This window comes from Ictidomys tridecemlineatus, chromosome 4 (assembly GCF_052094955.1).
Source record: "Ictidomys tridecemlineatus isolate mIctTri1 chromosome 4, mIctTri1.hap1, whole genome shotgun sequence".
Taxonomy (NCBI): domain Eukaryota; kingdom Metazoa; phylum Chordata; class Mammalia; order Rodentia; family Sciuridae; genus Ictidomys; species Ictidomys tridecemlineatus.
In genome coordinates, this window is record NC_135480.1 from 60,552,245 (window position 1) to 60,576,267 (window position 24,023).

A 24,023-nucleotide genomic window follows, 5' to 3' on the forward strand; every position below is an offset into this window, starting at 1 on the left:
TGGGGAACTAGAAATCATGGCTAATTCTCACTGGAAAGGAGACTGAAGGCTTCATGTATCTTGGTTGTGTTATTATCAGGCAGAAAGGAAGGTCGGACAACTTAAAGGCCTTGAGAGTGGTAAGAGATACCCTACCACTGGTATCTCCTCCATTCTGTCCTTACTAGATACATGGGGACTAACAAAGAAGTTGTTGCTCTTGCTATCTCAGCCAGGCAAGAGATAGCAAGAGCTTAAGTGGAAAGGAAAGAATATATTCAAGATACAGTTGAATGAGGGATGAAAGGGAAGATGCAGGCATGGTTCCAGGTTTTTAACTTTGATCACTAGTGGGGTTGCCTTTATTCAAAACTGGAAATGTGGGATAGGATCAGGCTAAAATAGAAAACAAGCTATCTGCACTTGCAGGTAGAGCTGCAGAGCGAGCTGGCTAGAGCTGAAGTGCTTGTGTTTGTGTTTCAGATGGTGACCCTCTTTCAGATGTGGGTTGTTCCCCTCTATTTCACAGTGAAGCTGCACTGGTGGAGATTCCTAGTGATCTGGATCATCTTCTCTGCTGTCACAGCCTTCGTCACCTTCCGAGCCACACGGAAACCTCTAGTGCAGACAACTCCAAGGTGAGAGTTTAGGCAGTGGGGAAGAGCTTGGGCTTCCTGAAGCTAATGTGCTAGAATGCATGAGAGGAAGATGGGTTTAGACTGAAAAAACTGCAGTTTTTGTCTGCCAAAAGAATTTGGTGTGGGGCCCCCTCTAAAACAAGCTGATTGGGAGACCCACACCCCTATTCATAGATTTAAAAACCCCAGATATTGTAGCTTATTTTATGGTTATATCCAAGGTCTGTTTATATCAAGAGCAAATATCGGGGCGTGGTAGCACATGTCTGCAATCCCAGCTACTCGGGAGGTTGAGGCAAGATTGCAAGTTCAAGTCTAGCCTGGGCAACTTAGCAAGACTCTATCTCAAAAATTAAAAAAAATAAATAAAAAAAGAAAGAAAGAAAAGGAAAGGAAAGAAAGGGCTGGGGAGCTGGGGATGTAACTCAGCGGCAGAGTGCCATTGGGTTCAATTCTGAGTACCACAAAAAAACAAGTCCTGGTGATCTTGTGGTCTCATTTTAAATGTTATTTTCTGTGAACCCTTCTGCTCTCTAAATTAGATTTTCCATTTTATTCTCTTATAAGGCCCTATAGTTTTCTTTCATAGAACTTATCACAATTTATAACAAAATATTTTTTTGAACGTCTATCTCCCCCACTGAACTGTTTGTATAAGATCAGGAACCATATCTATTTTGTTGGTCACTGTATATCCAGACCTTGCCACAAGGGCTGGCACATAGAAGCCTACTTTATAAATTTTGGTTGAATGAATGAATCAGTAAATTTGCAATTTTCCAATAAACAGTAATTCTTTCTTGGATTACAAAGGGCTGTTGCCTGTATACTTCTTTGTACTTTATCCAATTGCATTTCTTGTTTAATCCTCCCAACCAGCTTGTGAGGTCATTTAACATTTACTTGACAGAAAAAGAGATTTTTCTCATTCATTCATTCAATAAGCACCTGCTATGTGCCAGGCCCTGTGCTGAGCGCTGGGGATACAGAGCTGGATAAGACATGGTCCCTGCCCTCAAGGAGTGCTCGGTTTATTGGAGGAGATGGATGAGAAAGCATCTGTTGCACTGCAATTGGTAAGTGCTATGAGAGGTGTGCACAGGTCCAGGATAGCCTAACAGGGGAACTGGCCAGCATCAAAGTTGAGACCACCTGACTTAAAACGATTTCAAAGTTGCAAATTGCTCTTCTTTCTGTTCTTCTTTACTGCAAGCTTTTCTCTGGTCTTCAGAGTTTCAATGTATAAGGGAAAGTTGGTGATCTAGAAGTCCCTCTCTGGGCCATGATAAAGGGTACAGGTCCTGAAGCCAGATGGCTAGAGTTGTAGCTCAGTGGTAGAGTGCTTGCCTAGCACGTGTGAGGCACTGGGTTCAATCCTCAGCACCACAGTAAAAAAATAAATAAAAGCATCGTGTCCATATACAACTTAAAAAAAAATGTGATAACTGCTACCTCATATAGGGTGATATAAAGAAAAAGTGCAATAAAACAAAATGTTAAGAGCCACCAACTGACAAACAGCATTGACTTCTAAATGAAATAATTTTTAAAATGTGTCAATAGTATGGAAATATTTTATAATAACTAACATTTGATAGTGCTGTACAGTTTCAAAGCACTTTTATAAACATCCTCATTTATTCACTCAGTGTTTAATGAGCATATTGTACCAAGAAATGGGCTATGTTAATGAGGTGAGAAAGGTAATGTCGTTTTCCCATTTTACAAAGAAGTAAACTTGTCTCAAAGTGATTTGAGTTAACAAAGGTACTTAGCTAATTCCACCAGTGATTTCATCTTTCCTTGAATTCTCTTTCCTGACAAGAACAACTAGCCTTCCCCATCAATCTTTTGAGAGTTATTAGGTTTCACTTCCTCACCCAAGTAATCTAAATTTGAGATGACATAGCTGTTTTAGATCAGCTGTGCCCTTTCTTATGAGACTGAAACTTCTTTTTAGGAATCTCTTTCTTTTGCTTAGTCTTAGACCAGGAAAATATAAAGCAGTAGTTCCCTGAAGATGTTTTAGTAATTGAGGAAGTGAACACCCTTGAACAGTAACACAAATTGCTCAATAAGTCTTAAGAATAGACCTGATGTCCCTATTTATATGAAAATAAAGAATTTTGGGGGTTGGGGTTGTGGCTCAGTGGTAAGAGCACTTGCTTAGCACATGCAAGGTCCTGGGTTGGATCCTCAACACCACAATAAATGAATGGAATGAATGAATGAATGAATGGTGTTCAACTACAATTAAAAAATAAATATTAAAAAAAAAAGAATAAGAAATTCTGGTGGCCTAATAGATCTGGAGGCCGGTGTCTCTGCATCAGCTCTACTGAGTATTTTATTTCCTTTCTCCAGGTTGGTTTATAAATGGTTCCTGTTGATCTATAAAATCAGCTATGCCACTGGCATCATTGGCTACATGGCGGTCATGTTTACCCTCTTTGGTCTTAATTTATTATTCAAGTGAGTACCTTTTGCTTTTGGTCTTGCTGATGTTTAGGGAAGAGCGGCTAGTGAGATGTCCTTTCTTGCTGTAGTAAGTCTTAACAAAGGAAACATGACACCCAGGATAGGAGATGTGGGTACAGTGGGGAGAAAGGAGATGACAGGCCTTCTGTAATTTGTACTGGCAGAAAGCAAGGAATATTTGGATATATACAAACTCAGAGTCTCAAATCTTTGGTTATATTTTCCAAAAAATAATGTGTTTTAGTGGGAAATTATAACAAAAGTAAGTTTAATAATGATTATAACCAGTTACCCATAATTCCCTAACAACAATTTTCCTTGTCCACATGCTAGTTACTGCAATATCCACTCTGCTTGAAATGCCTTGTATTCAACTATACCAGGGACTGGCAGAATACATCCTTTGGATCAAATGAATCCACTTCTTGCTTTTATAAAGTAAAGTTTGATTGCAACATAGTCATGCTTCAATCATGCATAGTCCGTTTGCTTATCATCTATGGCTATTTTTGCCTAAAACATTGGAGTTGAATAGTTGTGACAGAGACCATATGGGCTGCAAAACCTAAAATGTTTATTGTCTGGCCTTAACAGAAAAGGTTTGCCAAACTTTGGGCTAAACAGTTGAACTCATGTGACCACAGTTGGCCACACCTGGCGACAGGTCCACTTAGAATGATACAAACTAGGAAACCCAGCAAGGCAGTGTTTGCAGGAGTCTTCACAGTAGTCTGAGTGTTCAGGTATGATGGAACCAGTTAATACTGATGGATGTGGGAACCATCTTGGTCTGTAAGCTGTATCCCCCTAGGAACACATCCAGTTTCCAGAATATCCCAGATGCAGTGTACCAATCACAGGTCGTGTTTAATATATAGGTGGCATTGCCTATAACACATCTGACATTCCACCTCTGTGAGACTTATGAGGAAGCAATTCTAGGAAATTAGCCTGTGGACGCTCAAGTCCTGTGCCATTATTGAACACTTAAGTTATTTTTAATTTTGTACTATCACACCATGGCTGTGTCACTTCCTAAGGTACATTTCTAGATATTGCTTTATTTTGTCCTAAGCTCTCTAAAAGCTCTCTATCAGTTTACAAGTCCTCCCACCCCTAATTGAGGCAGAAGCCAAGAATTTTGAGCTTGGAAATTGGCGGGTACAATGAGTTAATAGGTCAAACGAGGGTGGAAATATGGTTTCCTGGATGAAGTAATGGTGACTGGGCTATTTATCAAAGGGTCCTAAGCCTAGGATAGTACACTGAAGCTAAGGAAATTTAGGACTCAAATTTAGATTCATGGATGGAAAGGCAACTGACCCAGTATACTATAGGTGGGACTATCTTGAAATCAAAAAGAATTTATTTTAGAATAAGTATAAATAAGTATTACTTTATGTAGTGAGAGGACACCCATGGAATCCTTTTTTCTAGGGATAATACAGGCTGAAAGAATAAACAGGCTCCAGAAAGGTTTAGAGGAATTCATCACTGTAGAGTCTAAAACATCTCATCAAAAGAAAACAAAGATATTTCCAGGTATCTTCCTAACCTGTGTGGTTAAAAAAAACAAGTCAAGATTCAGATAGTTGGATGCAGTGGTGCATGCCTGTAGTCCCATCTATGTGGGAGGCTGAGGTAGAGGATTACAAGTTCAAGGCCATCCTAGGCAACTTAGTGAGACCCTATTCAAAAAAACAAAATGAAGTAAACAAATTTAAAAAGATTCTGAATTTTGTTTGAATGGTATTTTTTCTTTTTCCCTTTTTAGTGGGAATTGGACCCAGGGGTGCTTAACCACTGAACCATATTCACAGCCCTTTTTTATTTTTTATTTAGGGACAGGGTTTCACTAAGTTGCAAAGGGCCTCACTAAGTTGCTGAGGCTGGCTTTGAACTAATAATTCTCTTGCTTCAGCCTCCTGAACCACTGGGATTACAGAAGTGTGCTATGGCACGTGGCTGAAAGGTATTTTTTCTATGATTGGTTTCTTTTTACTTGCTTAAACTGTACAAGGAGGAGAACAGAATTGAAAATCTTGACCATTTTTATACGGCTGATTATGTTAATTGGTGTAAAAACCATGAGTCTAGTTAGTGAGTTATAAGTTTGATGAACAAATTCAACTTTCTATGATGAATATAATTTACAACTTTAAGTGAGCACATGTAGTTCTTTGTACAAATATTTTAAGGTAGTTTTTTATAATATTTATAGACTCAGGTTTCAAACTTTTGGTCTTTGGAATTATTAAAAAAAATAAACTTCCTAATATTATAAAGATCTTTATTCTTAGTAAATAGAATTGGACCAAAATTTAACTTTCATGGCATTATGCAGAATATGGTTAGATGCAAATTAAATTTTTCTGGTAGCTAGTATGTAAACATTTAATTTCTTTGGGATAATATGCAAAAATCTAGAATATTATGTAAATACTCATAATATACCAAGACAGGAAACATTTATCTTACCCTGTCTTCCTGGGAATCTCAGGCACATCTCAGGAGGGAGGTTGGGCGTAGTTTGTACCCAGTTGCCATCAGTTGAAACAGTCTCAGAAGGGTATTTGGTTACCATTTTGAGTTTCTGCTCTTACAGAAACACTAAATCCAGGCATATTGTGCCCTTCTTTTGGAGGGCTCAGCCATTTCAACTTGGGCAACTGGCTCAAGATGAAGCAACTCAGCGAGTTGCCAACTTCTACACTGAAATTCCAACATTTGGTGTCCAGTAGTTGCCAACAGTAGAGTCCCCAACACATAGGCAGCTAGGGCATACTCTGGCTTGGTCTTTGTAGCTGACAGTGCTAATTAACTTCTTTAAAAGATGTCAGTGGGTCATATTAAAAATAGATAGCAAACAGAATTTGATCATAATTTGCCAACACTTGGCTCTAGCTTTTGAGTGATCCTGCCTTGTGTGTCCCAAAGTAGTAATCCAGAGCAGTTGTGTCTCAGGACAGGCTTTATTGACTGTGTTGCTTTCCTTACAGGATTAAACCAGAAGATGCCATGGACTTTGGCATTTCTCTCCTCTTCTATGGTCTCTACTATGGAGTTCTTGAGCGGGATTTTGCAGAAATGTGTGCAGACTACATGGCGTCTACTATAGGGGTGAGTTTACCTGTGCTTTTAATACTGCCTCCTATCACCTCTGAATTGTTCTGGCTGGGATCTCTTGCTTGATAAAAAGAGAAAAGCACTAAGGGATAAGATAAGCCATATGAAATTCTTCAAGACATAGGTAGAATGCATGGAAATTCCTTCCTTAAAGTTTAGAAAGCCAGATGTCAGATATCCTGTAATTTTTAACTTTAGGATCATTAACATCTTAGTAGGGGGTTAATAATCATGGAACAAAGACCTTTTTTGGGCAGTACTGGAAACATACTTTTTTAATCCCTCTGTCTACATGGACACTGTGCTGTGTGCTAAAATTACAAAGGTGTAAAAAAATAAATGTCCTTATGCAAATAAAGTTTAGTATCTAGTGGGAAAGATGGGTATTAAAGTAACACAAAAATAAGCATAAAATCACAACTTTAATTAAAAAATCATGAAGGAAAGTTTCATGATACTATTAACAAATATAATAGTGACACACATTTGACCTATTCTTAGGGCTCAAAGATAACTTCCCTAAAGAAGTGACTGTTGAGCTGACTTGAACAATAAGTAGGAGTTAAGTAGATGAAATGTGTCTCATGTAGAGAAATTAGTATGTGTATGAGTATTGTTTGGGGAGCAAGGGTCAACATTTTTGAGGAATTAAGGCTAAAGTGGTTGTACAGCTGAGAATATGGTGGAAGCGTCTGGAGAAATAGTGGCTGGGAAAGAAAAAAAAACCATTGGCTAAATTAAAAGATTTTAATTATTGTACTAAAGATACTGGGAGGCTGAGATGAATGACCTTATCAGCCTTGCATTAAACAAAGATTAACTGGCTGCTGGGTAGAAAACATAATTAGAGATGGGTATATATGTTCGACTGGACCACTTGAAAAGACCCTGGCTGTTACTTGGGCAAGACAAAGGTGACTTTGATTATGGTGGAGACAGTGAAAAGGGAGAGAAGTATTTTGAAGGTAAGTTTGATAAGGCTTGGATATAGTTTGACTCTGGAGATTGAAGGAAAAAATACAAAATGTTGGTATCAGAGTTGGTGCTTGTGACCGGGCAGTGTTTGGATGGTAGTGCTTTTTGCAGAGTAGGAAATACTGAAGGAGGACTAGGTGCTGACCATGGAGAGATACTTCAAGCTTAAAATATGGGTGAAGTAACAGTCAATCTGAGAGACCCAAGTGCACATCCTTAGTTTTTTTTACCAAAATGGAAATATATTTTTGTTGGTTTTTATTTATAAAAATGATGTGTTCTCTTTATAATTATTTAAATAGCATAGAAGTGCTCCCCATCTTAGTTTCATCCCCTCACACCCCAGCCAAATAAACCCATTCCAAGAATGAATATTTCCATTATTTTTCTGGTAACTAAGTACAATTTTAGGCCAAAAGTTTGTCAGTATGATGGGGCTAATTTCATTTTTCTTAAACTGGATCAAATTGAAAGCAGTGTGTATTGGATCATTTTTTAGTCAGCTGCTCTAGTCTGAATATGGTTTGAGTGTGTTCCCCAAGGATTTATGTGTAGGCAGCTTGGTACTCGGTATGATGGGGCTGAGCTTATAGGACCTTTAAGAAGTGGGGCCTAGTAGGAGGTCATTAGGTCATTGGGTATGCCCTTGGCAGGGATTGAAGTAGTTCTTGAGAGATTCTGAGTTAGTCTTGGGAGACCAAGTCATTGTTAAGACTGAAATCAACCCCTGAATTGTTCTCTAGTTTCCTATCTGGATGTGATCTCTATTCACATGGTCTCCATAATAGATTTTGTAGGTTATTTGTAGTAAAATACATATAATATAAAATTTACCATCATAACCATTTTTAAGTGTAGAATTCAGTGACATTAGGTACATTTATATTGATTTATATTATTATTCTGCACCCATCACTGCCATCCATCTCCAGAACTTTTTTTTCCCCCCTAGTACTAGGGTTCAAACCCAGGGGCACTCTACCACTGAGCCACATACCCAGACTTTTTTTTTTTTTTTTTTTTTTTTGAGACAGGATATCAGTATATTGCCTGGGCTGGCTTGAATTTGTAATACTCCTGCTTCAGCCTCTGGAGTAGCTGTGGTTGCAGGTGTGCCCCGCTTGCCCAACCTGCAGAACTTTTTTCATCTTGAAAAACTGAAAGTTTTTATCTATCAAACACTAATTCCCCTACCCTTTGCCCTTGGCATAACCATTCTGCTTTCTGTGTCTATGAATCTGACTTCTCTAGGCACCTCACATGAGTGAAATTATATTGTATTTGCCTTTTTGTAACTGGTTTAGTTCACTTGACGTAATATCTTCGGGGTACTTCCATGTTGTAGCATGTGTTAGAATTTCCTTCCTTTTTATGGTTGAATTATATATATTTTATTTATATGCAATGCTGAGAATCGAACCCAGTGCCTCAATATGCTAGGCAAGAGATCTACCACTGAGCCGCAACCCTGGCCCTAAAAATATTCCTTGGTATATTCATAATCACATTTTCAGTCCTAATAATTTTTTATAGGCTTTTGCACATTTTGAGATCACATCTCCTGTACCAGAGTCATAGTTGATTTTTTTTAGGTGTTTCCCCAACCAGTCCTCAAGATCACATTAAGAACTAGATGATTTGTCTCTTGATCTGCAGCACATCTGTCTCTGAGAATGGTTTGATCTGAAGAGATCCTTTATTTATTAATTTCAGTGTTCCTACAAATGAAACCCTGAGTTTTTTCAATTGTGTTCATAAACATTCTCAATTCCTTCTTATTCTACATTACCCTATTTAGGGTAGAACAGCTCTTCATTTTGCCTCACATGTCTTCATTTTGCCTCACATGGAGAAGTCTGTAATGTGAATTAAAGTAACTCTTCTTAAATTGAATCAGGGGACTTTGGATGGAATCTGTTCTTTCCCCCTGGTCACTGAGATCATAAGCTTGTGACAGCTAGTCAGTACCATTTCCATTTACAACAAAGGTCATGCTGTGGTGGAGGGTAAAAGATTGTGAAATAAGCCTGTTTCTGGGACTTCTTCCTCTGAAAGAGTTATTGGGAAGGCAAGGGAGACACGTATTTTGTGTTGCATTGGTCCATATGTCCTCCCTCACACTTTGTTCTGAGCCAGTTGCTGTGCCCCCGATTTACCTCCTGGGAACTTAGAGGACCCATATTATATCAAAACAGGAGTAGCTGCCTACTCACCATCTCTACTTAAAGTGGTGGAAAGAACTAGGGGTTTGGAGTCAGCACCCCCAGTTTTAAATTCTAATCTAATTAGTTATATACACTTGAGCAAGTTTCTTTACCTCTCTAATCTCTACCAGCTTTTCCTATTAACCCTTTAAACAGTCTTTTAATTAAAAAAATCCTTGACCCACTTTCTCCTTTTTCTACTAACTTATTTCCTGTCATTCACAGCTAAACATAGAGAAAGTTCTTGTCTTAGCCAGGCATGGCAGCACATACCTGTAATCCCAATGATTTGGGAGGATTGTCCATTTGAGGCCTTCCTGGAACTAAGAGATCTTTTCTCAAAATGAAAAAAAAAAAAAGAAAAAGGGCTAGGGGAGGTAGCTCAGTGGGGGAGAGTCTGTGGGTTCAATCCCCAGGGCTGGGAAAGAAAAAAATTAAAAAGTTCCTGTCTCTGTTTGATCACCTTTCATTCATCTGTAGCCCATTCTAATGTGGCCTTTGTTCATACCCTGCTTCTGAAAGAGCTTTTATTCGGGTCACTAATGACTGTGCCACTAATCCTGGTGGACTTCTCAGTTAACAGTATAGTTGACTCAACTAACTATTCCCTTCTTAAGAATCTTTCCCCCTTGGCTTTGGTAACTTTATTCTGTCTTGGTTTTCTTTACCTCTGATATTTCTCATTTTCCTTTGCCAATTTTTCCTTCACTTCAATATTCCTCTGAGCTCAAACCTGAACCATCTTCTTTTTTTTTATTTGTTCTTTCTCATTATACATGACAGTAAAATGTATTTTAACGTATTACACATACCTGGAGTATAACTTTCCATTCTTGTGGATATTTCTCATTTTCCTTTGCCAATTTTTCCTTCACTTCAATATTCCTCTGAGCTCAAACCTGAACCATCTTCTTTTTTTTTTATTTGTTCTTTCTCATTATACATGACAATAAAATGTATTTTAACGTATTACACATACCTGGAGTATAACTTTCCATTCTTGTGGTTGGACATGATGTGGAGTTATACTGGTTGTGTATTCTTATATGAACATAGGAAAGTTATGTCCAATTCATTCTACTGTCTTTCCTGTTCCCATCCCCCCATCCCTTCCCTTCATTCCCCTTTGTCTAAGCCAGTGAACTTCTGTTCTTCCCACCTCACTTATTGTGAGATAGCATCTGCATATCAGAGAGAACATTCAATCTTTGGTTTTGGGGGACTGGATTATTTCACTTAACATGATAGTCTGAGCCATCTTCTTTACCATTTGCCTAGGTATTTCCTTTTCTCTTTCCATTGTTGTCACATTACTATTCAGCTATTTGGCATCTCAGTTTTCACTGCCACCTAATTAGCCTAAGCTATCACCTTGGCACAGGTGCCATCAATCTGTTGCTTTTAAAGAATTGTAGTAGTCTCTTAGCTGGTCTCTCTGAATTCATGTTTATTTTATCTCTAACCCGGTCTTCCAGGAAGTCAGATTGATAGGTTAAAAATTTGAGTCTAATCATGTTGTAACCCTTTAATGTTTATAACTTGTTCTTATTTTATATGGTTTATATTTATTTTTTAAATGTCAATCTCCCCAAACTGTCTGTTTCATGAAAACTGACTCTAGGTCTATGTTTTTCCAGCATTATATTCTAAGAACCTAGTCCTGTGGCTGTTACTTAGTAGGTATATTTTGATGAAAGAAAGAAGGAGTTTGGGCATCTTATTCAGGGTTACCAAGATAGTGACAGGTGATTGAAATTAGGTCTGTCTAATCCTGCTGCATTACATATACCCCTGAGCACTGAAGGATCAGACAGACTTTTGAGTTAAACTAAAATCTGCCTCCCTCCTTGTACTTGCCCAACTTGACATCAGTGCCTTCTGATCCGAATTTATCCTATGTAGTTTTTTTGACAATGGGATTGCTGGTCTGGCTTGACAGACATAGCTGATAACTTTGTTAAAATGGTTGGAAGGATTTTACCCTGTGTTCCTATTGCCATGTTGGCCCCTTGTGGAGTAACTCTGGGAACCAGTGTCCTAACAGACATTTCTCTGTACTTCCCTTCTACTGTCAGTGCCTTATCCAAGTTCCCTTTGCTCTTGCATTTTTTTGTCCCAGTATTCCAGAGGTAGAACTCTGGCATGAACTGAGGGGAAACTCTTCCTCAGAACTCCAGTCCACCTCCTCGGTTGGGATGTACCTAATTCTTTTACTCCCAGAGGCCATGGGCCAGAGTTAGTTGGCCCTCTTCCTTTGCTACACATGATTTATAGGGACTCAGTGCTAGGACTGGACCCAGACACTTTGGTCTGTCCTATTTCTGCTCAGTTGATGTATGTAGGAATTCTAAGCCAGAATACATTCCAGGCTTTTCTTTAACCTTCTTTTGATTCCATGTATCATTTGTTCATTTCTTTATTCAGGAAGCAAGTAAACATACAAATGCATGCAGACATTTTGTGGAGCACCTCTTATATTCTGATACCAGGACAGATTTTTCCTGAGAAAGTCCCACCTTCCATTCTTAGTTGATGCTAGTGTGTCTTTCCTGAAGAATAAATCAGCTATCACGAACTGCCCATAAGGCCCTGGAGAGGGTCGAAAGCCCTTTCAACTTTGGAGAAATGGATCTCAGAGGTGCCCTGCAATGTTAACATTACAAGAGTTTAGCTTTTGAGAGTTGCATAGATTGTAGACTCCACAGGTCTTTGCCCTGCTCTCTGATTCTAGCTAGGCTTTCAATTGCCTTTTGCGTTTTCTTGTTTTGGCAATACAAGGGATAGAACCCAGGGTCTTGTACATGCTAGGCAAATAATCTGCCACAGAGCTACATCCCCAATTTGCCTTTTGCACTCTTGATGAACAGATCAGATAACTGGCTTTCAGGGAGCAGAGTAGCTGGCCTTTGCTGCATTCAGCAAATGTCAGTGGAATGCCTTGACATTAAAATAGTGGTGGATCTAGGGCAGGAGTCAGAGGATCTGGATTCTGGTCCTATTTTATTTCCTTTTTTGGTGGGAGGTATCAGATATTGAACTCGGGAGGCCTTAACCACTGAGCCAAATCCCTGGGCTACTTTTTATATTTCATTTTTTATTTTGAGACAGGGTCTCACTAAGCTGCTCAGGGTCTTGCTAAATTACTTATAACTGGCTTTGAACGTGGCATACTCCTGCCTCAGCCTCTGGTCCTATCTTGTTTCTTTCCTTTTCTGGTCTTTGTTTTTCCCAGTGATAGGGTGGCTCTGGTGTTCTTTAATAATAAGTGAACTCACCTGGAGCCATCTAAGATTTTTTCAAACAGGTAAAAGCAAGAAGTTCTGTATTCATGGAGTTTTGAGACAGTGTGTTTGGCATCTCTCTCTCCTGACCTTGAGGACTCTTAAAATCAGCCTGCAATTTTTGTTTAGAATGGTAAGGCAGACTTTTCTCAAGAGGGGCCACAACAATAGATATAGAGACCACTGCAAGGTCTGGGGATATAACTCAGTGGAAGAGTGCTTGCCTAGCATGCATAAGATCCTGTGTTCAATCCCCAGCAATAAGGGGAACAAAACCAAAAAGAACCACTGCAATGGAGTCTTGCAGCAGGGAGAGAGATTGGGCAGTAGTTCTGATGGTTAAGAGGGGCCATTCCTCAGAGGGCAACTTAGGAGGAAAGCCCTCAGCTAGGTTGAGTGAATGTTATAGCAGGTACAGCTGTGTCCTCTCTAGAGATTCGGATGTCATTTTCCCTTACTCCCTGTCCAGTACCCATGTGCCCTCTTCCTCTGCTGTGATCTCTCACCCAGTTTTGAATTATGGAAAACTTTGGCTTTTTTAGAGACAGTTGCTTGGAACAAAACAAAACAAAAAAACACCAGCAATCACAAATTAAGAAAATGAAAAAGACTAAGTAGTCAGTCAGTCAACCTCCCAGGTACAGAAAAATTGTAATAATAAATGCAGGAGGCTTTTAAAGAAATTCATTATACAGTTTTCGAGATGAAAAAGTTCTGGAGATGCACAGCAATGTGAATATGCTTAGTACCACTCAATTGTACATTTATAAATGGTTAAAGGAATGGAGGTGTAGCCCAGCAGTAGAGCTTGCCTAACATGAGCATGATCTTGGATTCCATCCCCAGCACTACAATTAAAAATAAAAAGTCACATCCCAGTACCAAAACATCACCAGTGTAAACATTCTGACATTGTTCCTTCTGGTCCTTTTTTTTTTTTGTACAGCTTTGGCCTCATCTTTATGTATGGTACAAGTCATGCTATGTGTCCAATTTTATGCCCTGCTTTTAGCACTCAATGCTGTATCTCATTTGATTCCTTGGGGATTTTATTTTTGGTTTGTTTGTTGCAGCACTGAGGAACAACCCCAGGGCCTCATTTAATGTTATTTCTTAAGGGGCAGTTGACAATTAATACCTTGACAGTGTACCATAATTTATTTAGGCATTCTTCTATTATTGGTTGATTGGTCATTTATAGTTATTTCCATTTCTTTGCTTATTCTCTCTCTTTTTTTTAATCTGAAGTTGTGGATATATATTGTGATATAAAACATAAAATTCACTATTTTAACTATGTTAAGTGTACATATTTAACTATGTTAAGTTTGGGTATAACATTCACAGTGTTGTGTTCTCATCATCACTGCCTACCTCAAATTTTTCATCACCCTAAACAAACTCTGCTCATTCAGTATTAACTCCCCTTTACCTCCTGCAGCCAGTCCTTGGTTACCTCTAATCTATTTTCTGTCTCTGTGAATCTGACTACTGTAGATAATTTCATGTGGGAAAATTATAATATTTGTCTTGTCATTAGGCATCTGGCTTCTTTCACTTAGCATAATGTTTTCAAGGTTCATTGGTGTATGGTGTGTATCAGAACTTCATTCCTTTTTATTACTGAATAATATTCCATAGTATGAATATACTATATTATACCCATTCATCTGTTGAACAAGGGTTTGTTCCACTTTTGGGCTATTATGAATGCCACTATGAGCATTATTAACATTTTATTCACTGGTTAGTTCTTGTTTTCATTTCTTTTGGGAATATACCTAGGTATGGAATTGTGAGGTCATTTGATAATCCTGTTTAATCTCTATTTTTCAGTGTGCTGGGGATTGAATCCAGAGACTTGCACATGTTAGGCAAGCACCCTCCCACTGAGCTATACTCCCAACTTATCTAACTTTTGAGGAAATGCCAAACCCTTTGCCTCTTTAATTATGAATAATGCTTAAATTAATATCTGTATGTGTGAAGATTTTTTACATTTTCATTTATTTTTTTTAATTCCTTAAAGTGAAAGTAGTAGATTCAAGGGTACAGCAGTTTGAGACACGCTGCCAAATGTGATTCAAAAGAATTGAATCTCCTTTGGTGTTGCTGCAATTTTCTGAGAATGTTCTTGTCACCAAATCAACAGTACCCCCACTATTTCACTATTTATGTTATGGGGATTGAACCCAGGGGTGATCTACTATTGAGCTACATCCCCAGCCCTTTTTTTTTTTCTTAATATTTATTTTTTAGTTTTAGGTGGACACAGTATCTTTATTTTATTTTTATGTGGTGTTGAGAATCAAACCCAGTGCCTCGTGCACGCACTACCACTTGAGCCACATCCCTACCTCCCCTTTTTGTTTTGAGACAGGTCTCACTAAGTTTCCCAGGTTGGCTTTTGAACTCATGATTCTTCTGTGGCAGGCTTCTGAGTCACTGAGATTACAGGCATGTGCCATCATGTCTGACTCACCATTTTATTAGTGGTGTGGAGAGACTGAACTCAGAATCTTGCTAAATTTACCAATCTGGCCTCAACCTTAAGATCCTCCTGCCTCTGCTTTATAAGTAACTAGGATTACAGGTATACACCATAGTGCCTAGCTTCACTATTTGAAATGTTAGAAAATGTCTATCTCTCATAGACTCATATAGCCACACAAAGACTTAACCTGACATAGCTCCTGATTATCAGCTCCTCCTCCCTCCCTTTCCCCTGTCCTTGGTACTGACCCTAGGCAGCCTTTGGGTCCTGTTATATCTAACTTTTCAACCTTTCTCTGGTTTGTCCCTTTCTCCCTGTCCATCCAGCAACGATGAGCTTCACTTGGCTTAAAAGATGTCCTTTAGTTCCCCTGACACTTTGCCTCGTCTCCAGAAGACCTCAGGCCTCTGTGATGCCCCCCATTTCAGTGGATTCTCACAGTTTTTTCTGTCCTTCCCTCCTGCTCTCCTCCTCCAGTTTTACAGTGAGTCAGGCATGCCTACCAAACACCTTTCGGACAGCGTGTGTGCTGTGTGTGGGCAGCAGATCTTTGTGGACGTCAGTGAAGAGGGCATCATCGAGAACACATATAGGTTGTCCTGCAATCATGTGTATCCTGCCTTAAGCTCCTGGACCACATCCCTCTTGAGACCGCCCTCCATTCACTGAGGGAAAGTGGGTGGTTGTGTCCCTGAGCATGCCGTTCAAACCTTTGAGTGCTGGAGAGCCACAAGAGGCTTGAAACTGCAACCATCCTCCTCCTGTCCCACAGACTGCAGCCTGTCTTAGTGCATGCAATGGTTATAGACTGCCTAGGTCAAAGAGAGCCTGAAGCTGCACTAGTGAGGTTGAGCTCACTGAACCAAGATTGGATGTCCCAGGGGTGGAGGATCCTCTAATAGGATCCTTCAGTTTAGAATCAGATTTATTCTGAGTAACACTAGTAATATTTACCAAAGGTGTTTATTCAGCTCTCATTTTCTGCCTATGTTGGGAGATCCACAGCTTATCTCCATTTTGCACCTTAATAACCCTGTAAGATCTGACGAGTGACGTGCCCAGAATTACATGGCTGATAAGAAATGAAGCCAGGCTTTGAATCTTTCACCAGAGCTGGTACAAGGCACCTTGCAGACTAGCAGGGGGCTGAAGTGCCATCCTGGTTTCCCACCATTTCCCTTGACCTGTGGTGTTCAGATTCCATGAGTTCTGCATCCGTGGCTGGTGCATTGTTGGAAAGAAGCAGACGTGTCCCTACTGCAAAGAGAAGGTAGACCTGAAGAGAATGTTCAGCAACCCGTATCCTTTGTTTGGGTCCTTGTGGGAAGTGGGTGGTAGGAAAAAAGTACTGGCCAACATGACTCTGTGTCTGGATCTCTCCCTCCTGCCTTCAACCTGGAACATGTTCAGCATTCAGTTTGGCTTCTCTTCTAGGGAAATTAGGGGTGTGACATGAGGCAGGATTAACTGCTCACCTTCCCATTATAAACTGACAGTAATAGCTGCTGTCATTCACTATTTCCTTTGTGGCTTGTGCTGTGTTAAGTACTTCTTGGATTAGTTCATTTGGTTCCTTCGCAACTTTATGACCTGAGTTCCCCTTTTTCTGCTGCATGGTTCCCCGTCCCTTCCTCTCTAAACACTAGCTCAGGTACATAGGGAACATTATGTTCCTAGTGTACTCATTATGGGCCCAGAACAGGAGATTCTGGCCTCTTCCCTTTCACATTTCCTGCTTGGTTCTTCCAGGGCCCCGCTCAGGAACAAGCATAATTCCACAGCCAAGCTGAGGCTTGAGACTTCCCTTATTTTGCAGAGACCTGGGCCAAGCTAATCTCTCCAGTGTTTTTAGAGGGATCCCTCCACAGTTTCATGAGCTTCTCTGTGCTTTCCTCAGAGCTGGCCTTCCCAGGCCCCCTCTCCAGAACCCCTGCCCAGCATTTAGATGTACAACAAAAGAAAGGAAACCCATTTCCTGGCCTTATCAGGGTTTGGTTCTTAGTACCCTGGATGGCTCCTCCTTAGAGTCTCTGCCAAGGGTGATTCCCTCATGACTAGCCTCTGTCCCTGTTCCCTTCTCATTCTGACCCTGGACTCAACCCCTTCCTCAACTGAGACAATCTTCAATTTTGGACATTAGAAGAATATTCAGGTTACCCTATCCCACTCTTTGCAGCTATTGTCACCAACACATTTATAGAGTATCTAAAAATGCCAGGCTGTGTGTTCTCACACTGGCAATTCTCTTAGAGTGTTGCCTGGAGGCCCCCCCCCCCCCGCATGTTGGTCATGGAGGGCCATTTCACCCTTTTACTTCTCTGATGTCTGTCCTGTCTGCCCTACAGTCTCCTCTGTCTTTCTCCCCTATTCTCTGGGTTTAGATGACTTCACTCCAATATGGAGAGGATGGGCAGTTTGCAGAGCAGCTGGAAGGTGTGGTAGACCCAGGAAAGGCTGGGGACTCCTTCCTCCCAAATGAGATGAACTCGTAGCTCTTGGATGTCTGCATCTGATCCTTAACCCATTGACAGCTGGGAGAGGCCTCATGTCATGTATGGACAACTGCTGGATTGGCTTCGATACTTGGTAGCCTGGCAGCCTGTCATCATTGGCCTGGTGCAAGGCATCAACTACATCCTGGGCCTGGAATAGTCAGGAACACAGCAGTGGAGAAACCACCCCACCCACCATGGACCTCAGGGCACTCTTCTCCCTGCCCATGAAGACCTCCTGGGTGGGAAAGACTCAAAGGGGCGCTTGGGCCACTCAGGACCCCTCCGGCTGTGTCCGGGCCGGGGAGGGAAATGGAGAGCCAGCCTGTGGGGCTGTCAGCAGTGGGGGGCTTTTTAAAAGAAAATTATTTTGATGAATATATTTAAAAAAAACTTTTTTATTGTGGAGCGTAGGAGTTGAACGCCCCACCCCTTCGAGCCTCACCTTGCTTGAGTAACATGGGAGCACAGCCATGATGCTTTTGGTTTAAAGGAGTCTTCTCATCTCTGGCTGAGAGCCTCAACCCACCCACTCCCTTTCCCTTGCCTTCCCTTTGCAGGGGTCAGCCTGGTCCACTCAGTGTGGAATGGTTAAAGAGCTTCAGTTGTTGCCACAGATGAACACTGAGGGTCCAAGTGTCTTCCCTTCTGCCCTGTCTGATGCAGGATGGATGTTGTATCGACTCTCTCTCCCCCTGACTAGAAGCTAAAGGCGGGGTGAGGCAAGTGGAACTTCTTCAGTGACTCTTCTAACAAGGGAAGCCCTGGGGCCTCAGAATTCATTGACAGTGTGTTTGGGGACAACTAGAATAATCAACAGCATGAATAACCTGCCCCTGAGCATGACTATAGTGAGGCAGGAAAAGAGGCCATCTCTATATAGTTAGGCCACGGAAGCCCAGAAGTGGTGACATGCTCCAAAAGCCACTCTGCCACATCACTTCCTTCCTGAAAGCCTGAGGGAGAATGAGTATGTGTTTGTATATGCGAGTGTATGTATGTGTGCGTGCGCAGCAGAAGGGTATCCTATGCCAACTTCCCCCAATCGTCAAAGACAGACTTTCTTGAAGCTAACAGGGGATTCCTAGCCCAGGGACTATCCCTGTGTAAATTCTTTCACTCGTGGGCCTGACAGTGGGAATGATGGATGGGTGGGAAGAAGGATAAGGCCTAGGTGAGTTGTAAAAAGGGGCTTCCATCCCCCCTTTTCCTGAAGAAATCATGAAGGCAATCCCGGGCTGACAGTGCTGGCTTTCTAGGGCAGAGGGGCTGTCAGGGCTGCCCCTTCAAGAAACAAGCAGGATCTTGTCACTCCTGTCTGAATAAAGCTCTGTGAGCTGGGTTGGAAAGCTGAATATCCATCTGGCTTTTCTTCTTCCTACTTCTTTCCCTGGGGTCCCTGGGGGTGTCTTCACTCTACTGCTCTCATCTGAGAGCTGGGGCCTGAGGGCGGTTGGTGCTGCTTTTTTTGCTGTTCCCTTTCCAACATCCCTGGAGTGGTAGAATGCTAGGCTTCTGACTGGTGACATTAGAAGCCTTGGGGCGTCATTGGGTCCCCTTTCAGCCTGAGGTGGCTCTCCATCCTCACTACCTGAGGTCAGTACTTATCACCACCCACCCTCCTCCTGCCACTCTCACCCAATTGTGGCTTTCCATTACCTCACTGCTCATGCTACCTGTGGGCGCACCATCAGAGGGGAACGAGGACTGGTTGAAGTGCTCAGAGATCACTCTTTCACTTTTATCCCATGGAAAACTTGTGAGTAGTCAAGGCCAAAGTTTGTTTTTATTCTTAGTCCTGAGTCCCATGACTGCCCCAGTGGCCTGCCTCTGGTCTTGATGACATACCGATATGGAGTTTCTGGCTCCTCTCTCTGCCAGGTGGTCTTGCCTCTGGACCTAATTCCTAGAGATACAGTGAGGCGTTTCCCAGAAGCCTAACAGCAGAAGGTAGAGGGAGGAACTGAGAGGAGCAGAAATGTGAACTAGACATCTAGTGAAAAAAAAGAGGATGTGACTTTTGACATCATAAATTAGGAATATGAGTCTGATTTTTTTATGTTCTTGATGCATCCTCTAAGTCCAGTCCATCTCCCCAGCCTCCCTGGCTATTATCACCAGCTGTCACTCTCCTGATCAGAAATCACAAACCTCAGACAGAGCTGTTGCACCACTTGATACTTGCATACATTGTAGGATGGATCTGGTCTGCCTTGCACAACACTGAGAGTAAATACTGCTTTAGATTTTGCCTAACCCTGGTCCTGGCCCTGCCACAACCCCAGTTCCCTTTATTCCATCAGAGATCAGAATCATATTTATGTAGCTCTCCAAGCTGCTAGAGCCTGTGTTGGGCCACTGTTTCACCAGGAAGTGCCTTCCCCTCCTCCTAGGGCCAGCTTTCAGCTTATGTTAAGCTTGACTGTAAGATTTTCTGCAGACGAGAGGAAAGTACTCTTGGTGTACTTCCTGTGACGTGGCACATGGGGGTAGACACAGCTGAACTGGGCTTTGCAGCTCCGAGGAAGGAGCTTCTAAAAAGGAGGACTCTTCAGGACTTCTTGGGAGCCAGGTAGGGGGTATTTACACTACTAGTGACCCTCAACTGTAGCTCTGGCCAAAGGTACTAGGACAAGGGAAGTGAGAGGGTTTGTGGGTGTGATAGAGGGTATTGAGTGATGTAGCTGGTTGGAGGTGAGGGAGCCTGAGAAAGACCAGGATGGTGATAAGCTGGGAACCCCAAATTGGAACACCGATCATCTTAAGCCTAAAATGATCGGTGTTCCAATTTGGGGTTCCCAGTGCCTAGAAATGTTGTCCCCTTGATTATCAGTATGAATGTAAAAGAGGAAGCAGAAGCCTGCTCAACGGGAAACAAAGACCTGGCTCTGAAGGATGGAGGGGAACACCAAAGTCCTGACTCTTGTCTGGGTCAAAATCGATCTATGAGAGAATCATCTGGTTCACACGTAGGTGACCTGAGCAACGAGATGGATATAAGACAACAGTTTGCTATTTGGAGAACAGGGGCCCAAGAGTTAATTGGATCATTTCTGGGCCCTGGAGCATTGGCATAAGAGGGTGCAGTACCTGCCCCTCTTAGTGGCTTAGTGCCTGCTTTGAATCCCTGGTTAGAACAAAAGTGAAAGTGAAACGGGTGCTGGGCAGTACTTTCCCAGAAGGAGTTCACTGCATCCTGCCCTTCTCAGAACCACTCCTGACAGTGGAGAGAGCATCACCTTCCTTTGTGACTAGGTAAGTCCCTGGTCCCTCTTGGGGCTTGTTTCTACATCCCTAATGCAGGGGTAAGATTGGACTAGATCTTAGAGTTGGGTGGGTCAGATTGTCACTTGTGATACCCAGTTTGTATCTGCATGACAGAGCTCCAGCCTGGGAGTCACTGGGAAAGATGGACAGAGTAATAGCAGTGGCCTGGCAGCCCACTGAATATTTCAGACCCAAAGACCAGCTGTGGAGTTCATAAATCCTCATGTATGACTGGGATCTAGAAAGACTACTGAGAAAACGTGATTGTCACCCACACTTCCCCATTCCTAACCTTTCCCCAGAGAGGAAGAAGTCACAGATATATAGAACCTGAGCTTGCCAGCTCCTCATGTACATCACGACCATGGGACAGAACTGGATACCAGGTGGGACTTGGGGCTGTGCATGGAGGGGAATTGGGTGGGGGTTGTGAACAGAATGGAGCAGTGCTACCATCTATACCCCAGGTGAATTCCACCCAAGTCAAGAGTGCTATTACTGGGGTGTGTATGTGTGTGTGTGTGTGTGTGTTGCTGGGGACTGAACCCAGGGCCTTGCAAGGCAAGCACTCTACTAACTGAGCTATATCCTCATCCCATGAGTGTTGTTACTCTTAACTTTCTATCTAGATACTGTGGCTCTGGCTCCATTCGAGGGCTTCTTTGTGCTTCATTCAAAGGCCTAAAGGGTGGGAGCCGAGGAGTCTGCCCCTTGGATTCCCTGAATCTGGGTCACAGTCTTTACCCAGGCAACAATTCCATCTCTGGCCAAGACAGGAGCTGACTCTGTGACTGTCCTCTCCTTAGACTCCAGTTCTTTGTGGGTACTGCTTCTGTATCTCCACATCGTCACTCTTTTGGCTGGAGCCACACCTGTTCCTCAGACTATCACAGCTGCCACTGCCTCAGCTGGGATCTCCAAGGACCCTAGCCCCTCTTGGTCTCCAACACTTCCACCAGCTAAGCGGTGCCCAGCATTGGAGGTGACCTGGCCAGAAGTGGAAGTGCCACTGAGTAAGGAGCAATTATGTTAGGATCCCAGGACACAGTGGCCAGAGGGTAGAGATTGTCCATGGGGTTGGGTTGACTCCAAAGTTAACTCTTCACCTACTGTGTATCAGTACCCAGGCCAGCTTGGCAGAGTGCTCACTATTCTGACCCCCAACCTGGCATCATGGTGTGGGCTCAAAGCCCAGTTCCCAAGACGACCCCTTTCAAAAGGGACAGAGATAATTCAGACTCAGAATTGTTGTAGGACCTCAAGGGCCTTGCTTGTAAATGTACTCTAAGGTGCAGCCCCTCTACTCAGAGCCTGCCTTCCCTCTGGCCATCTCAGAAGAGCATCAGCCTGCTAGCACTGAGCATTTGGCCTAGGTGCCTAGAATCTCAGAGCCTGGGCACTGGAAAAGGTCATCCTGAAGAAGCAGCTCATAAGTGGAATACGTGACCTAGGACCCTTCCCCACATACCCATGCATAGGCCTAGATAACTGTACTTCCCCTTTATAGGCTTCTCTGCAGCCTTCCAGGTTCCTGATTTATGTGTCCGTGAGGAGCTGGCAGGGTGGGGAGAAGGGAGAGCCTGCTCTGCAGAAGGGCTAACAGCCACTTGTATCCCCAGATGGAACGCTGACCTTGTCCTGTACTGCCTGCAGTCGCTTCCCTGACTTCAACATCCTATACTGGTTGGGCAATGGTTCCTTCATTGAGCACCTCCCAGGCCGGCTGAGAGAGGGCAGCACCAGGTGACAGGGTGGTGAGGCCAGCGGGAGGGAGGGCTCCCGCTGCAGCTCTCAACACACAGCTTTTCCTTCCTGTGTTCCAGTCGAGAGCCTGGAATTAAAAGCACTCGACTGTGGAGATCCTTGGTGCTAGAGGAATTGAGCCCTGCCCTGCGAAACACCATCTTCTCCTGTGTGTTTATGGACCCTGGGCAGGTTGCCCAGCATCATATCATCCTGGCACAGCTCTGGGTGAGGAACCCAAGGGAGGCCTCCAGGGACAGGTCGAGCTCCACTTCTGTGTGGGGAAGAAAGGAAGGGAAGGCCCGTCAGAGAAGCCTCCAAGTTAATGCCCCCATTTTCCCTAAGGTCAGCCTGAGTCAGGAACAAAAAGGACTTGAGGACTTGGGCAGGGGAGGCATGGCCTGGAGGAAAATGACCAGATGTCCTTCCATTCCTTAACCCTGATCCTTGTCTGCCTTTACTTTTCCAGGCTGGGCCGAGGGTGGTCCTGCCTGGCTCTCAAGAAGCCCTACCTTCCAGCCAGAGCCCAGGTCCCCAGCTGCCCACATCAGCAGGGTCAAGAGTGAGCACAGGGCCAAGAATAGCACCACCGTGAGCAGAGCCTGGATACTTCCCACCTGGAGGGCGAAGTCTTGGCTGCAGGCTGCAGGCTGTGGGCAAGCAAGCGGCTCCTCTTCTCAGATTCAAACGTCCTTCCCACCCGCCTAGAAAATCCCAGTGACCTCCCCTTAAGGCTCCCTCCTCCAGCTTGCCTTTCTCTTCACCTGTCTCATTAGCTTTTCTATGTCCTACTCATCACACATATCTCCTGCTCAGAAACCTTCAAGACCTGTCCAGAACCTTAGCCCAAGACTCACATGTCCTTCCTGAGCACCCTTCCTTGTTTCTAAGATGGCTCCCACTCATGTGCCTTTGCGCCCTTGGTCCTGTCTTCCTTGCCATTCCAACAGGTGACCCTGGAAGCCTGGTTGAAATGCCACCTCTTCAGTCATGGCCACACACAGCTCTGGCCACATGTGGCATTGATTTCATGTTGCCTACATCTATATATTATTTTTCACCTTAATGAACTATCCCAGGGAAGTGGACAGTGGCTGCTTCTGATCCCCAGTCATCCCCAGCAGGACTCACAATAAGTCCTCATAAAAGATTATTCAATGGAGGCATCTTGACATCTGCTTAGTCATTTAGACCTCAGTTCCGCTCACAGGAACTTTGCCTGTCCCAGGAGGGAGCATGGGAAGAGATGGACTGCCACTTAGAAGCCTTAAAACAAAACCAGATTTAGAGGATCATAGGCCCTCAAGAAGCCTTGCCTCTGGCTCTCAAAAAAAAAAAAAAAAAAA

At 42.9% G+C, this 24,023-nt stretch overlaps 2 protein-coding genes across 6 annotated transcripts in view; both read left to right on the plus strand.

The window, feature by feature from the left end:
* Rnf121 (ring finger protein 121) overlaps positions 1–18,063 on the plus strand; it is a 61,305-nt gene extending 43,242 nt beyond the window's left edge. For 2 of the 3 annotated variants that reach the window (XM_005323143.5, XM_021725046.3), the window contains 6 exons: positions 463–617; positions 2,982–3,089; positions 6,095–6,215; positions 15,653–15,786; positions 16,373–16,474; positions 17,707–18,063. In XM_005323143.5, coding sequence (XP_005323200.1) covers positions 463–617; positions 2,982–3,089; positions 6,095–6,215; positions 15,653–15,786; positions 16,373–16,474; positions 17,707–17,827 — 741 coding nt within the window. In that variant the 3' untranslated portion in view covers positions 17,828–18,063. The remainder of the gene's footprint in view (positions 1–462; positions 618–2,981; positions 3,090–6,094; positions 6,216–15,652; positions 15,787–16,372; positions 16,475–17,706) is intronic. The other variant, XM_040284884.2, reaches the window with a different exon arrangement.
* A 1,100-nt stretch (positions 18,064–19,163) lies between these two features.
* Il18bp (interleukin 18 binding protein) lies at positions 19,164–23,839 on the plus strand. Of its 3 annotated transcripts, none has more exons than XM_040284891.2 (6): positions 19,164–20,922; positions 21,237–21,320; positions 21,741–21,947; positions 22,554–22,677; positions 22,758–23,022; positions 23,147–23,839. In XM_040284891.2, exons 2-6 carry the CDS (start codon positions 21,284–21,286, stop codon positions 23,270–23,272), a joined length of 759 nt encoding a protein of 252 aa, XP_040140825.2. In that variant the 5' UTR covers positions 19,164–20,922; positions 21,237–21,283; the 3' UTR covers positions 23,273–23,839. The 3 variants fall into 3 exon arrangements, with proteins under 3 accessions (XP_040140825.2, XP_040140826.2, XP_077902741.1); XM_040284892.2 differs by having other exon boundaries at positions 22,758–22,905; XM_078046615.1 differs by lacking the exon at positions 21,741–21,947.
* The last annotated feature ends 184 nt before the right edge of the window (positions 23,840–24,023 follow it).